Source organism: Oryzias melastigma, linkage group LG17 (assembly GCF_002922805.2).
Source record: "Oryzias melastigma strain HK-1 linkage group LG17, ASM292280v2, whole genome shotgun sequence".
NCBI classification, from domain to species: domain Eukaryota; kingdom Metazoa; phylum Chordata; class Actinopteri; order Beloniformes; family Adrianichthyidae; genus Oryzias; species Oryzias melastigma.
In genome coordinates this window covers 23,680,426-23,694,721 of record NC_050528.1, presented here as the reverse complement: position 1 = coordinate 23,694,721, position 14,296 = coordinate 23,680,426, and the positions used below count along the sequence as shown (strand labels likewise).

The following is a 14,296-nucleotide window of genomic DNA, read 5'->3' as shown; positions in this document are numbered from 1 at the left end:
GAATCATGGAGCATGGCTGAAGTGGACGCTGTCACATCTCCTCCCTCCTGTGGAACATTTGCTGCAGCACCGACAGCAACCTGTGGATTGTGCTGTGCTGGTTGGTTCATTACTGTTGGGTGTTTTCTGCCTGATGCTTCATCCTGTGGGTGAATTACTGCAGCAGCAACAGTTGCATTCTGCCTAATTTTAGCTTTGTCTTCCTTCCTCTTATCTGCTTGAGTGAGAGCTGCCTGCAGGTCTGGGTCGCCCCTTTTTTTTTTTTGTTTGTTTTTTCTTCTTGTGGGTGGATTTTTCAGGTTTTAGAAATACTGCAAGTCTCTATTTGTTTTATCCTAAGTGCTAGAAGCCTTATGGGTAAAATAAAAAGGGGAAACTTAAAAAAGAACTTAAAGAAATATTTAAGGAAAAATTGAAAGTAAAAATAAAGGAATAATTAAAAAGAAGTTAAAATGCTATGAATAGCTATCTAAGAAATACACACAAAAACTTAAAGGGAAAATTAAGGAAAATTAAAAAAAGGGAAGCTTTAAATGCTATGAATACCTATTTAAGAAATACACACAAACATTCACACACATAAAACTCACTCAGACGACTTTATTGCACTCATTCTGTCCATGGACTCACATACTCACTGTATTTATTTATTTTTTTTATTTTGACTTTATCTAATTTTATTTTATTGAATTTATTTTAGTTTTATTTAACTTTATACAAGTTTATTTATTTATTTATTAATCTATTGTATTTATTTATTTATTTTAGTTTTATTTTTCTGAGCTCAGTTGTTAACAGGCCTTGTATTGTTTAGCTGTAATCAATAAGTTTGTAATATTGTTTAGCTGTAATCAATAAGTAATGTGATCACCCTGTGTACTTACTCTGAATCTTCTCTGTTCAGCTCACCCCGCCTCCTCCTTCAGCTCTGAACTGCACTTCCTCTTTTCTGTGCACTCTCTCTCCCCCCCTAAATCCTAAACCTATTTTCTCAGCGCTTTTCTCTTATCTCACTCTTAAATCACTTTTTCTTCGCCAAAAACACTTTTATTCCGTCTTAGTCAATTTCTTGTCGACAGCCGACAATTGTGTGACTGCTGGCAATATTATTGACACAAAAATTAACCATAGCCAATAAACACTTTTTCCCACGTGTGTTTCTACGGTCTTAACCAATTTCTTGTCGACGGCCATCACTGTGACCCCTGGCAATATGATTGTTTAAGAACATCTGTTCCGCATGTGGTAACGGTCCGTTCGGTTCGATCCAGTTCAGTGAAGACTATTTCACAACACATGAACAGACAACCTATCTGGAATTTCTCTTTACTCTTATTCTCTTATTCTCTTATTCTCTTTAACTCTTATGTTCTCTTTAAATCCTCGTATTAGACTGAATTAAAACAACTGACCTGTCTCGTTGACCCTGAGAGACGTCACCGGTCTCGGAGGGCAGCAGAGGGAAAATCCTATCGACCGGCCCCGGAGTCAAACGTGGTGTCCGAGGTCTTCTGTTCCGGATCCCTGTAACGGACCCGCCCTGCAGGGTTTTCAGTCCTTTTCCCCCACGGTCCTCCTCGATCGGCTGTTGTCTCCCGGGTTTCGGCACCAACTGTCAAGAATGACTCTGAAAGATTTCTATAAATATGTTTTGTAAAATTCCAAAGAGCCAGTCAGTGTTGCAATTCATCTTCCGTTTATTCTTTTTGCAAAAAGGGAGAGAGTCAAAACAGAGGTCTCCTCATAGATCTCTGCCTTGGGTCCCTCTCATAGCTCAGACACTAAGGCGGTTTTATAGTAACACACATAGGAATTCCATACATGGGCATAACAAAGCAATGAGATCAATTGTTACTAGGTAAGAAAGGTCAGCTTTACACAAGATGTCTTAAGTGACCCATATAAGGAGTTGTTTTTGAGCACAATATTTAAGGAAATGAAACCACAGCTGCTGAGCACGGCAGACAGCTTCACACTTAAACAGGATATAATGCAGACGGTCTTCAAGGCTCACACACACACAATTAATATTTTCAACAAACTCTGATCTGGTAAATGAACAGCTTCTGTTTGTTTGTACTTTTTCAGCTCCTGCCTGTGTGATGAAGAAGGGTAGATACACCTACATTGAACTACTTGAAGATGAAGATTTCAAGGAAGGAGAGATAAAATCATTTGACTGCGGTTATGAAAACTATGAAGTGAGGGCTCGCTGCTACAATTCAGAAATACGTCTGACTCAGTGTAAGTGTGAAACTTTAGTTTATTTTACATGATATCAAACCAAGATGTTTTTTAAAGTTTGCAGCCCACATTATATTGATAGACTGTGAACAAAATATTAGTTTTTTGTGATAGTTATTTGAAGAAAAACTTTACAGAAATTATTCTCTGCCAAAATCATTTTCAGGAAATCAATTTCAGTTGGAGTTAATTTGACTTAAATTATGAAGCTATATGCTTAAATATTTAAAACTTTGCTGTTTTTGATGATTTTTGTATTTTTATTTTGATAGGTTGTTATAAGACCATTGTTGGAACAGTAAGTACTTTAAAATGTCCTAGAATGTCATTGTTCTATTTTTAAACTGTTTTTATAAGTAAAGTGATTAAAAAATATGTGTTTGTTTGTTTGTTTTTCCCATCAGAGAGACTGCCATTTTACCCAAAGAAGCTAACACCAGCCGTGGTTCTGATTTATCAACAGAGCAAAAAAATAAAGTTTTAGTCACACAAAAACATGAGTGATGTTTAATTTTCTTGTTGTACTTTCATTTGATTGTTTTCAAATTGTGTGACCAATAAGCAGAACTTGAATAAAAATGTTCCCCTTTGGATTCTGAATAAAAATCATTCAGTTTTTCACCTGTTTTTTGTTCATGTAAAGAAAGAAACTCTAAATACACAAAATGAAGATACGATCAACTGGTGTTTGAATAATTCCAAGTGTGTGAACTTGAATGTGATGAAATAATCAAAGCTTTTTCATCTTTTTAAATGAAATCATTGAGTTTTAAATTATGTCATTTGAAGTAATGTTTACTGAAATGTTTACAATCAATATGGTATTTATTTTCTTTACTTGAATATAATATAATATATAATATAATTATGCAAAACAGTGATATTTTTTACTCCTCCCAATCCTGCTGACCGCACAAGGGCCCATTTGTGCAGTTAACTGTGTGATAATTTCCTGATATAGAGAAAACAAATAAACTCATAATAAATTTCAGGAAAACCAAGGCCAAACCTCAAAGAGCTTCATTCATGGGGAGGAAGTTGAAATAGCTGAAAGCTATAAGTACTTAGGCACCGTGTTTGACTCCGCCCTAAAATTTAATAAAAACCCTGAAACTATTGTTAACCAATGTCAACAAAGAACACATCTGCTGAGACGGCTGAACTCTTTTAAAGTTAGTAATAAGATTTTATGCATGTTTTATCAGAGAACATTTTTACATTTTCCTTCCTGTGCTGGTTTGGTGGCCTCTATGTGAACAGTCTCTCAATAACATTAAAGTATGTTCTAAAATCACAGGCATCCAACAAAAAAATCTTAATTCACTCTGGGAGCAGCAGGTGGTGCAAAAAGCAAAAAACATCAATTTAACACATAAACATGTCCTGTCTCCCAGTTTTTTAAAGATGCCTTCAGGTCGAAAAAAACTAAAGCAAGAAAAACTAACAGGGACTCCAAATCTTATCTCCTAAATACCATAAAGCTTAAATCAAAGTGAACACACCTGAGTGTAGAAGGTAACTGTTACAAGCCTATCTTTTATCCTTTAAATGTACTTTTATCAATTTATTTATTTGTTTTTATTATTTTTTTTAACAAATTTTTAGCATTGTGGTTTTTCCTGTGCTGTTTGTTGTCTTATGTGATATGCTGGAGAACTGTTTTTAACTAAATTGCCCTTGGGGGGACTAATAAAGTAGTTCTGTCTATCTATCTGTTTAGGATTGTCAATATAATTTATTCCAGTTTGGCGAGCCAGATTGAATAGTTTATCGGGCCGCATCCATCCATCCATTTTCTTGACCGCTTCTTCCCTTTCAGGGTCGCAGGGGTGCCAGAGCCTATCCCGGCTACTGATGGGCGAAGGCGGGGTACACCCTGGACAGGTCGCCAGTCTGTCTCAGGGCCTCAATCACACACCCATTCACTCTCACATTCACACCTAGGGGCAATTTAGAGTCACCAATCAACCTACGAAGCATGTTTTTGGACGGTGGGAGGAAGCCGGAGCCCCCGGTGAAAACCCACGCATGCACGGGGAGAACATGCAAACTCCACACAGAAAGGTCCCAGCTGGGATTCGAACCGGGGCCTTCTCGCTGTGAGGCAAGAGCGCTAACCACTGCGCCACCGTGCAGATCGGGCTGCATATTGCCCCTTAAAATATTCAGATAATGCAGTTTGTTACAATTAAAATTAATGTGACAGTTTTAATTAGTTAGAATTAATTTGACAATTTTAGGTGAAAAAAATGTATTTAAAAAGGCAGAATTGGCTCAAAGTTATTTAATGACTAAAAGTAATAAAAAGCCTATCAATTATAAAGGTTCCAGTTTTTGAAAAACTAAAATGACTTTTTAAAAGAATTTTAAATGAGATGATAAATTCGTGTTGTTTTTATTTTTTATAGTTGAAATCATGCCTACTTTGTGGCACATTTTTTCATGTTTTTGTTGTCTTTCACTGTGGACAGCAAAGTGAGGATGTCATCGTACAACGAAACAAGCCTCCCTCTAAGAACAAACAACAATGAGCTTTGGAATCGCTTCATTTTTCTTATTTTCCTGTTTAAAAAATCATAAAAGTGAAAAATACAAATAAAAAAGAGATATTTTCAGAATCATCGGGAAAAGCAAAGAATATCAGGAATGACAAGTCTCCACACACTTATTTTTGTGAGGGTTTCATCACAAAAATACATTTGGAGAACAACAAAGTTCATAAAAACACTACCCTCATCAGACGTTAACATTTGGATTTATTTTACAACTTAAAGTAACATTTGTTAATGAGAAACATTTTTCTTTAGCGGGATCTTTTAAAATAATGGCCTCATGACACACCACCCCTCTGTATGGGTTAAACCAAAACAGGGCAGATGTTCATTGGTCACTTTGAGAACAGAGATAATCCATAATCCAAACTCCCAAAAAACATTTCAACATTTTACAAATGTTAAAAAAAAAATGTTGAAGCATTTAAACAGAGTATAGGTGCATCTGCTTCTGATCTCAGTAAAATATTTGCTGAAATCCTTTCCAGTTAGAAGAGGAGCAAATTCCTGTTATTTCATAATATTGATTTTATATCACTGCAATCCGGGAAATAACTCTGAAATCTGAAATGCAAACAACCTCATAGACTTTGTTCAACCTGCTTTTTGAGACAAATGACTAATAGATTTGTTAATTAACACAGAAGCATAAAAGTTTATTTAGAAAATAAACACTTTTAAATATTTTATATAGATATTTTCCTTGAATGAAACCAAAGAACAGATTGTAGAAGAAACGACGGTTACTCCCTTTTTTGTTGTTTACATTAGTTAAAAAAGTGGACTTGAGCAATATCTATTGCCATTCTGTTTGTTCATTGTGTATTTACTCTTTCATCACTTCTCATCCCTCAGAAAAAATATCCATCAATGATTAACGGGTCTGGATCAGTAAAAGGTTCTTAGCTGTTCTTCAGTAGTGACTGAAGTCCTGACACAATGTGGTTGGTTTACTGCAGTTTTTCTTTTCTGGTTTGGCTTCCAGGAATACTCTCTGGTAAGAATTGAAGTATTTTTTGTCTGATTAGAATCTCATTCATCCTCTGCATGCTGTCCATTCTTTAATGTCAGAATTTAAAAACCAAACACATCTAATCATTGTTTTGGTTCATTGTGGTTTCTTTGACGTTCTTGTTTTTTTCAGCACAAGGAACACCACAGGTATGCAGTGCTCCCAACCTGGAGAATGGTTATACCGTCCCCATGAAGGCCTCCTACCAGCAAAATGAAAAGATCACTTACGCCTGTGAGGATGGATACAAACCTGCAGTGGAGGGCTGGTGGGCAGAAAGTACATGCGGAAACGGCCAGTGGTCTCCTCTGCCACTGTGCATCGGTGAGTATGTTCCATGTTCAAAAATGTGTTCTTGAAAGGAAGCTTGGAGAACTTTCCATGGAAACAGCAAAAAACTATTAGCCAAAAAAATTAATAATTTGAAATCAACTGTTTGTGTACATTATGATATTTTAAGTTTTGTATTAAATAACCACTGCTGCTGATAAACATGATTGTGAAATCATTTGTATTGATCTTTGGATTAAGATAAGTGTTCATAAAACAAGACTTATTTAGCAAAGTACCAAAAGACTACAATTATTATTCTGAGAAATGTTCTTTAAGTGTTTATTACAAAAAAAGATGCATCCCACTGACTTAGTGTTCTTTTTCAGCAGGCTCCTGGCCAGCTAAAATATTTGCTGATTTCAGAGGTTGTGTTTAGGGACATCCAGCCTTGTACAAAAAAGTAGAGCAAATAAAAAAAGCAAAAAACACTGAGACCATAGTTCTGTCAAGAATAGCAAACTGAATCACTAAGTCGTTTCCTCAAAGCAGCACTGGAGATCTGTTTGGGGATTTCACCGGGTACTTGACACTACTTTGTTCTCCTCTGTCTCCCCATGTGTCTAACACGACATGAGTAGCTTTAAATATTGAAATAAAAGATGGAAGACAACAACATATTCACAGGGATTCTTTGTTTATTGTGGAAGTTATATTATTAAAATAAAATAGGCAAAATAACTGTTGTTTATTTTTTGCAATAACTATAGACGTTTTATTTAAGACTTCGCACTTAATACACTTTTTTCAAACAGACATAAAAATGTTTCTATGTTCGCACTAACGCAGTGTTGCATAACGCAAAGCCATCTTTCTTCATGAAAGAATCAGCAGATGTATATTGATCGTGTAAGAAATTCACTATTGGAAAGTGTCCCACCATTGCAGCAAATAAATAAAATAAGTGTGTAAAGTTTACACACTTATTTTATGTATATTACACTGTAAACGAAAAATTACTCTGGAAATAATAAGATATAATGCCACAAATAAAAGAAACGCTACAAATAAAAAGAAATGGAGGGGCAAAAAATAAAAAAAAGATAGATAGATAGATATATACTTTATACTTTATTAATCCTCACGGAAATTATGTCGTTGTCCTTGCTCCATACATCTTACCACACAGTTAAATTAAAAACAAAACCCATAATGGAATAAAATAGATAGAAATCAATAAAACAGTTAAAATGTAACTTTAAAAGTTCATAATAATAAAAAAAATAAAACAACATCATAAAAACATTGATCAGTCACCTCGTCTTTTGCCACCACCCCTCCCAGCAGCATTATGGAGTCGAATAGCACTGGGCACAAAGGACTTCCGGTATCTCTCAGTGGAGCATGGCAGAGACCGAAATCGGTTGATGGTCACAAAGCTCCTCTGACCAGAGAACACTGAGTACAGAGGGTGGCCGGTGTTCTCCAGAATGTTCTTCAGCTGTCCTGGATCTTTCGCTCCACCATCAAATCCACTGTGTCCAGACCCAGTCCCACAATGCAACCTGCTTTCCTGATCAGGCGGTTCAGCTTCTTTGTGTCCTTCTTGTTTGCACTCCCTCCCCAGCACACCACAGCATAAAAAAGGACACTTAAAACCACAGATTGACAAAAGATAAAAAGAAGTTCCGAACAGACATTAAAAGAGGCGAGCCTCCTTAAAAAGTACATCCTGCTCTGTCCTTTTTTGTAAATGGTGTCCATGTTAGCTGACCAGTTCAGTTTGTTGTCTAAAACGACTCCCAGGAATTTGTATGTGTCAACAACCTCCACCACTTCTCCATGGATGTCAATGGGCTGTGGAGCAGTGGATGTGCGGCGGAAGTCCAGCACCATCTCCTTTGTTTTCTTGATGTTCAGATGGAGATTATTCCGCCCGGTCCACTCCACAAAGTCCTGCACCAGGCCTCTGTATTCTCCCTCCTCACCCCCCTTGATACATGCCACAATCACAGTATCATCCGAATATTTTTGAATGTGGCATGTTTCAGAGTTGTACTGGAAGTCAGTAGTGTAGAGGGTGAAGAGGAGAGGCGAAAGTACGGTGCCCTGTGGAGCTCCTGTGCTGCTGGTCAGCATGGAAGAGCAGCAGCTCCCCATCCTGACGAACTGTGGCCTGTTGGTCAAGTAGTCCGTGATCCAGTTCACCAGGTGGGGGTTGACGTCCTGAGAGAGGAGCTTCTGCTGGAGCAGGAGGGGCTGGATTGTGTTAAAAGCGCTTGAAAAGTCAAAAAACAGCATCCTCACTGCACATCCCCCCACATCCAGGTAGGAGAGGGTTCGATGTAGGAGGTAAAGGACAGCATCTTCAACCCCCAGCTTTGCTTGATAAGCGAACTGCAAAGGGTCTCTGGCACTCTGCTCCTGCTGTCGCAGCTGCTGCAGGACCAGCCGCTCCAGCGTCTTCATGACGTATGAAGTGAGAGCGACTGGCCTGTAGTCGGTCAGCTCACTGGGGCGACTCTTCTTGGGTACAGGAACAATACATGAGGTTTTCCAGAGTGACGGGACCTTCCCCAGCTGCAGGCTCAGATTGAAGACCTGTTGTAGGGGTCCTCCCAGCTCAGTAGCACAGGCTTTTAGAAGTCGCGGGCACACTTGGTCTGGTCCCGCCGCCTTCCTGGGGTGGAGCCGCCTCAGCTCTCTGCTCACCTGCTCCGCAGTGATGGGAGGTGGGTGGTGGCTGGAACCAGGTGAGGGTGATGGGGGGAGATAAGTGGAAGGGAGAGATGAGCTAGGGTGGTCAAGATGTTTGGAGGAGACCTGCAGGGAGGGACAGGCAGATTGAGGGGCACTGAACCTGTTAAAAAAGATGTTTAGTTCTTCTGCTTTCTTCAACCCCTCATCTGCCACGCTGCCCCCTTTTTTGCTGCGGCCGGTCATAACTCCCATGCTATGCCAGACATCACGCATGTTGCTTTCCCTCAGCTTCTTCTCCAGTTTACTCCTGTATTCCTCCTTAGCCTCCCTCATGCACGTTTTAAGTTCTTTTTGGACCTTCTTCATTTCCTCCAGGTCTTTGTTCCTGAATGCCCTCTTCTTTCTGTTCAGAACTTCTTTAACATCACTTGTGACCCAGGGTTTATTGTTGGGAAAGGATTTCACAGTTCTGACTGGGACCACCATGTCCACACAAAAGTTAAAATAGTCTGTCATACATCCCACTGCTCCATCAATATCCTCCCCATGTGACCCAATCAGGACACTCCAGTCAGTGGACTGGAAACAGTCTCTGAGAGCCTCCTCTGCTCCAGCAGACCACCTCCTGACTTGTCGCGTGGTGGCCACTTGCCTCTTTACAAGCGGGATGTAGCGAGGCTGGAGGTGTATGAGGCTATGATCAGATTTTCCAAGGGGGGGGAGAGGGACAGCTGAGTATGCATCCAGAATATTTGCATAAAGTAGATCTATAATGTTATTTTTCCTGGTGGGACAGTCAACATATTGGTGGAAAGTGGCCAGTGTTGTGTCCAGAGTAACATGATTAAAATCACCAGAAATTAGGATGAAAGCCTCTGGGTGCTTGGTTTGTAGTGCTGTGGTCGTGTTGAAGATGGACTCCCGCGCCGCCTCTGCGTCCGCTCTCGGGGGAATGTAAACACAGAGCGCGATGACGTGGGAGAACTCACGTGAGATGTAGTACGGTCTGATGCTAACCGCTAGCAGCTCCAGGTTAGAGTCGGAGATCGCCGCTTTAACTGTCAGGTGGTTGGGATGACACCATCGCTGGTTAGCGTACAGGATTAGACCACCGCCTTTGCTCTTCCCGCTGGTGTTTGGGTCGCGGTCTGCTCTCACGGTGGTAAAGCCAGGCAGATCCACATTAGCATCCGGTACGTGGCTGGTTAGCCACGTCTCTGTGACGATGAGGAGGCTGCTCTCCCTGTAACACCTTTGTGTCTTAATAAGCCCCGCGAGTTCATCCGTTTTGTTGGACAAGGCGTTGAAGGATGCAAAAAGGATGCAAATAAAAAAGCCACAACTGTAGTGGATTATTGAGGATGGTTTTTGCCCATGCACTTTACATTAGTAAAGTGTTGCATAATGGTGCAAAGCTGCTTTTCTCTGATTCATGACGATAACATGAGCACTTATCCACCTTGCAGTGATGCTTCTCAGACTAAGGTTGCTTTTCTCTGCTTCAAAATCCACATGATATAAACGAATTGCTCCAAATATTGAAGAGTTACACTAGTCAAACGAATGTACATGCTGGATCTAAAGCTTAGATGTTAAAGGGTTAAAGGTCAGAGAGAGGATCTTGAAGTTGATCCGGTGAGTGATGAGAAGCTAATGGAGCTGGTGTAAGATCGAGTGATGTTGTCAATGTTGATGATGATGATGTATGTTGTTTTGGTGGAAGATATGGAATGAGGGTAAAAAGATAGATGAGAAAAAGCAGGGGACCCAGGACAGAGTCCTGGGGCACGCCTGCAGGGGAAAAAATTATTTCAGACAAAAGAAATGAGTTAAAGTCCCATTAGTTGTCACACACAATAATGTGTGAAATTTGTTCTCCGCATTTAACCACTCCTTTGGGGGAGCAATGAGCTGCAGACACAGCCGCGCTTGCAAACCATTTGGTGGTTTAACCCCCCAATCCAACCCCTTAATGCTGAGTGTCAAGCAGGGAGGCACTGGGTCACATTTTTAGTGTCTTTGGTATGACTTGGGCTGGATTTGAATTCACAACCTACCGGTCTCAGGATGGACGCTCTACCACAAGGCCATTGAGCTGGTGGGTGTGATCTGAGAGATAAGATTGGAACCAGTGGAGAGCAGAATGAAAAAAAAAAATCTGTTTGCAATCAAAGATTTACTGGTAAGTCAATTTGGCAAACTAAAGAAACTGTGTACTGACACGAAGAAATGAAGGAGATTGACTGACAAAGGTCTAGTTAAACAGGACACAAAATGCAAAAATGAAGCAAACTTGCAAAATTTCACTAAAAAAAGCAGGATTTTGAAAGGTGACCACTATATTTATATATATATATATATATATATAAATATATATATATTTTTTTTTTTTACAAAAAACACAAATAACATTTGTTTATAAGTGTTTTAATGATAGCTGGGTTAGGCTCTGGTGGTTCTGAAAGGGATGCAGTGGGTTAAGAAGATGGATGGATAATTGAAAACAATGGGTTATTTAATTATTTGTAAAAATAAGCACGTTAAATGTTACTGTTTATGGATGAAATGTGCTGTAGGAGTTATGGTGATTATCAAATAGATTTTTTTACTTCAGAAGGTTTGAATCTATTTTTTTTTAAATTTATTTTTAAATAGTGTTTCTAACCAAGATAAAAGACAAGATGTTTCTTAACTTGGAAAGAATCTGATCTTTTCTTCTTTTCAGAGAAGTCCGCCTGTATTCCACCAACCGTAATCAATGAAAAATATGAAGAGGACTCAAAGCTTTGGTATAAGAATGGAGATAAAAAAAGGATCACATGCAACGAAGGGTATGACAACAAAGACTATGTCGCCACGGCTCTTTGTGAACGTGGAAACTGGACCATTGTGCCTGTGTGTGAGAGTAAGTCTTGTTGATTACATTGTTTCTTGGATCTGGAAGGCATCTTGTTCTGTTGTTATTTGGGAATGTTGTCATCACCAGAGAGCAAAGTAGCGTGCAGCGAACCACCTAAGATTCCCTACGCGGTCATCATTAACCGAGAACACCAAGACGTGTTTCCTGTGAACAGCAATGTGACGTATCAGTGCAAAGATGATTATGTGACAGAAGAGGGAGCGAAAATTAAGTCTGTCTTTTGCACCTCTGGAAACTGGACTACAACCCCAACATGCAGTAAGGAAATGTGCAAAAATCTGCATTGAAATTTGGTTATCTCTCAAGAATGAATTAATTAAATAAGAAAAACAGGGATGTGTGTTATGAAAAGTTTCTACTGTTTTCTTACAGTATACTCCCCTGAATCCAACAAAGGCAATACAAAACCTCCCTTTGTGCCAGGTGATTTTCTTTCTTTCCTTGAATAACAGTTCAAGGACCCTTGAATAGAATGAATATTTGTTGTTGTTTTTCACATGATTACTCCTTGGTTAATGTCTTTCTTTACTTTCTGCAGTTGAAAATTGCGGAGAACTTCCAGTCGTTGAACATGGATTAGTTGAGGAATCTGAAAATTTGGCTTTGAGAGTCAGTTGTCAGAGGTTTTATAAACTTGATGGTCCAGAGAAAGTGGTGTGTTACAGCAGCAACAAGTGGTCAGAAGTTCCCGTCTGCAAAGGTAAAAAGCAGACAGTCCTGCTTCCAAACCCCTGTCAAAAAGTCCTTACAGAGTATACAGTATGTCACAAAAGTGAGTACACCCCTCACATCTCGGCAAATATTTAGTTATATCTTTCCATAGGACAACACTGCATAAATGACACTTTCACACAATGAACAGTAGTCAGTCTAAAGTTAGTATAGCAGTGTAAATTTATTGTCCCCTCAAAATATATAAAAATACAGCCAATAATAGCTAAACCCCTGGCAACAAAAGTGAGCACACCCCTAAGTAAAAATGGGAAATGTCAATATTTTGTGTGGCCACCATCATTTTCCAGCACGGCTTGAAGTCTCCTGGCCATGGAGATCACCAGACCTTCACATGTTTCCAGTGGAATCCTCTTCCTCTCCTCCATCACAACACAACAGAGATGGTGGACATTTGACACCTTGTGCTCCTCCACCTTCCTCTTCAGGATGCCCCAGAGGTGTTCTATGGGGTTTAGGTCTGAGGACATGCTTGGCCAGTCATCACCTTTACCCTCAGCCAGTTTAGCAAGCTGGTGGTCATCTTGGAGGTGTGTTTGGGGTCATTATCATGCTGGAACACTGCTCTGAGGCCCAGTTTCTGGAGGGAGGGGATCATGCCTCCCTTAATGAACTGTAGCTCCCCAATGGCAGCAGCACTCATGCTGTCCCAGATCATGTCACTCCCACCACCATGTTTGACGGTAGGCAAGACGCACTTGTCTTTGTACTCCTCACCTGGTTGCTGCCACACACGCTTGACACCATCTGAACCAAATCTGTTTATCTTGGTCTCATCAGACCACAGGACATGGTTCCAGTAATCCTGGTCCTTAGTTTGCCTGCAGCAGATTGCTTCCAAGCTTTCTTGTGCATCATCTTTAGAAGAGGCTTCCTTCTAGGACGACAACCATGCAGAGCAATCTGATGCAGTGTGCGGCGTACGGTCTGAACACCAACAGGCTGACCTCCCATCTCTTCGATCTCTGCCCCAATCCTGGACGCACTCATCCGTCTGTTTTCCAAAGCCAGTCTTTGAATGTGACACTGAGAACGTGCACTCAGCTTCATTGGCCGACCATGGCGAGGCCTGTTCTGAGAAGAACCTGTTATCTTAAAGCGCTGGATGATCGTGGTCACTGTGCTGCAGCACAATTTCAGAGTGTTGGCTATTTCCTTACAGCCTAGGCCATCTTTATGTAAAGCAAAAAATCATTTTTTCTTCTGAGAGCTGACGCCATGAGGTGGCATGTTGAAATTTCAGTGACCAGGTTAAGAGAGTGGAAGAGCTTTTTTCCGAATTTTAACTCACCTGCTAACTAGTGACACCTGAAACAGTGTAACACTAATGGTTCACATGACAAGGGGAAGGAAAATGATCATTTGTCCTCAATTTGTACACTTTCACTTAGGGGTGTACTCACTTATGCTGCCAGGGGTTTAGCTATTATTGGCTGTATTTTTATATATTTTGAGGGGACAATAAATTTACACTGCTATACTAACTTTAGACTGACTACTGTTCATTGTGTGAAAGCGTCATTTATCCAGTCTTGTCATATGAAAAGATATAAATACATGTTTGCTGGGATGTGAGGGGTGTACTCACTTTTGTGACATACTGTACACACATAATGACTGATATGATCATTTTCTTTTCATTCATTGCTTTTTTTTTTTTTTCAGCCAATTACTGCTCCGTGGATACTGCTGCATATGAGGACCTAGAACCTGATGGAGTCAAATATGTAGTGAATGGAGAGGAGATAAAACTGTTATGCAAAGATATCTTTCGCTTTGAAAACCATCGTTATGTGCGATGCAGAAATGGAAAAGCAACAGTATCTGAATGTAAGTATGCAGTTTAGATTCAGAAAGAGATTTTGA

The 14,296-nt window shown here is 39.8% G+C and overlaps 2 protein-coding genes across 8 annotated transcripts in view; both read left to right on the top strand.

The window, feature by feature from the left end:
* The window catches only part of LOC112147145 (complement factor H), a 12,172-nt gene extending 9,335 nt beyond the window's left edge, over positions 1–2,837 (top strand). The window contains exons 7-9 of the mRNA XM_024273290.2: positions 2,089–2,244; positions 2,517–2,542; positions 2,649–2,837. Coding sequence (XP_024129058.1) covers positions 2,089–2,244; positions 2,517–2,542; positions 2,649–2,678 — 212 coding nt within the window. The 3' untranslated portion in view covers positions 2,679–2,837. The remainder of the gene's footprint in view (positions 1–2,088; positions 2,245–2,516; positions 2,543–2,648) is intronic.
* A 2,798-nt stretch (positions 2,838–5,635) lies between these two features.
* LOC112147680 (complement factor H) overlaps positions 5,636–14,296 on the top strand; it is a 19,304-nt gene continuing 10,643 nt past the window's right edge. For 2 of the 7 annotated variants that reach the window (XM_036216415.1, XM_036216413.1), the window contains exons 1-6: positions 5,641–5,793; positions 5,941–6,132; positions 11,504–11,683; positions 11,765–11,956; positions 12,071–12,121; positions 12,237–12,398. In XM_036216415.1, coding sequence (XP_036072308.1) covers positions 5,736–5,793; positions 5,941–6,132; positions 11,504–11,683; positions 11,765–11,956; positions 12,071–12,121; positions 12,237–12,398 — 835 coding nt within the window. In that variant the 5' untranslated portion in view covers positions 5,641–5,735. Of the gene's footprint in view, positions 5,794–5,940; positions 6,133–11,503; positions 11,684–11,764; positions 11,957–12,070; positions 12,122–12,236; positions 12,399–14,095; positions 14,261–14,296 lie in introns of all 7 variants that reach the window. The other 5 variants (XM_036216412.1, XM_036216416.1, XM_024274222.2 and 2 more) reach the window with 5 other exon arrangements.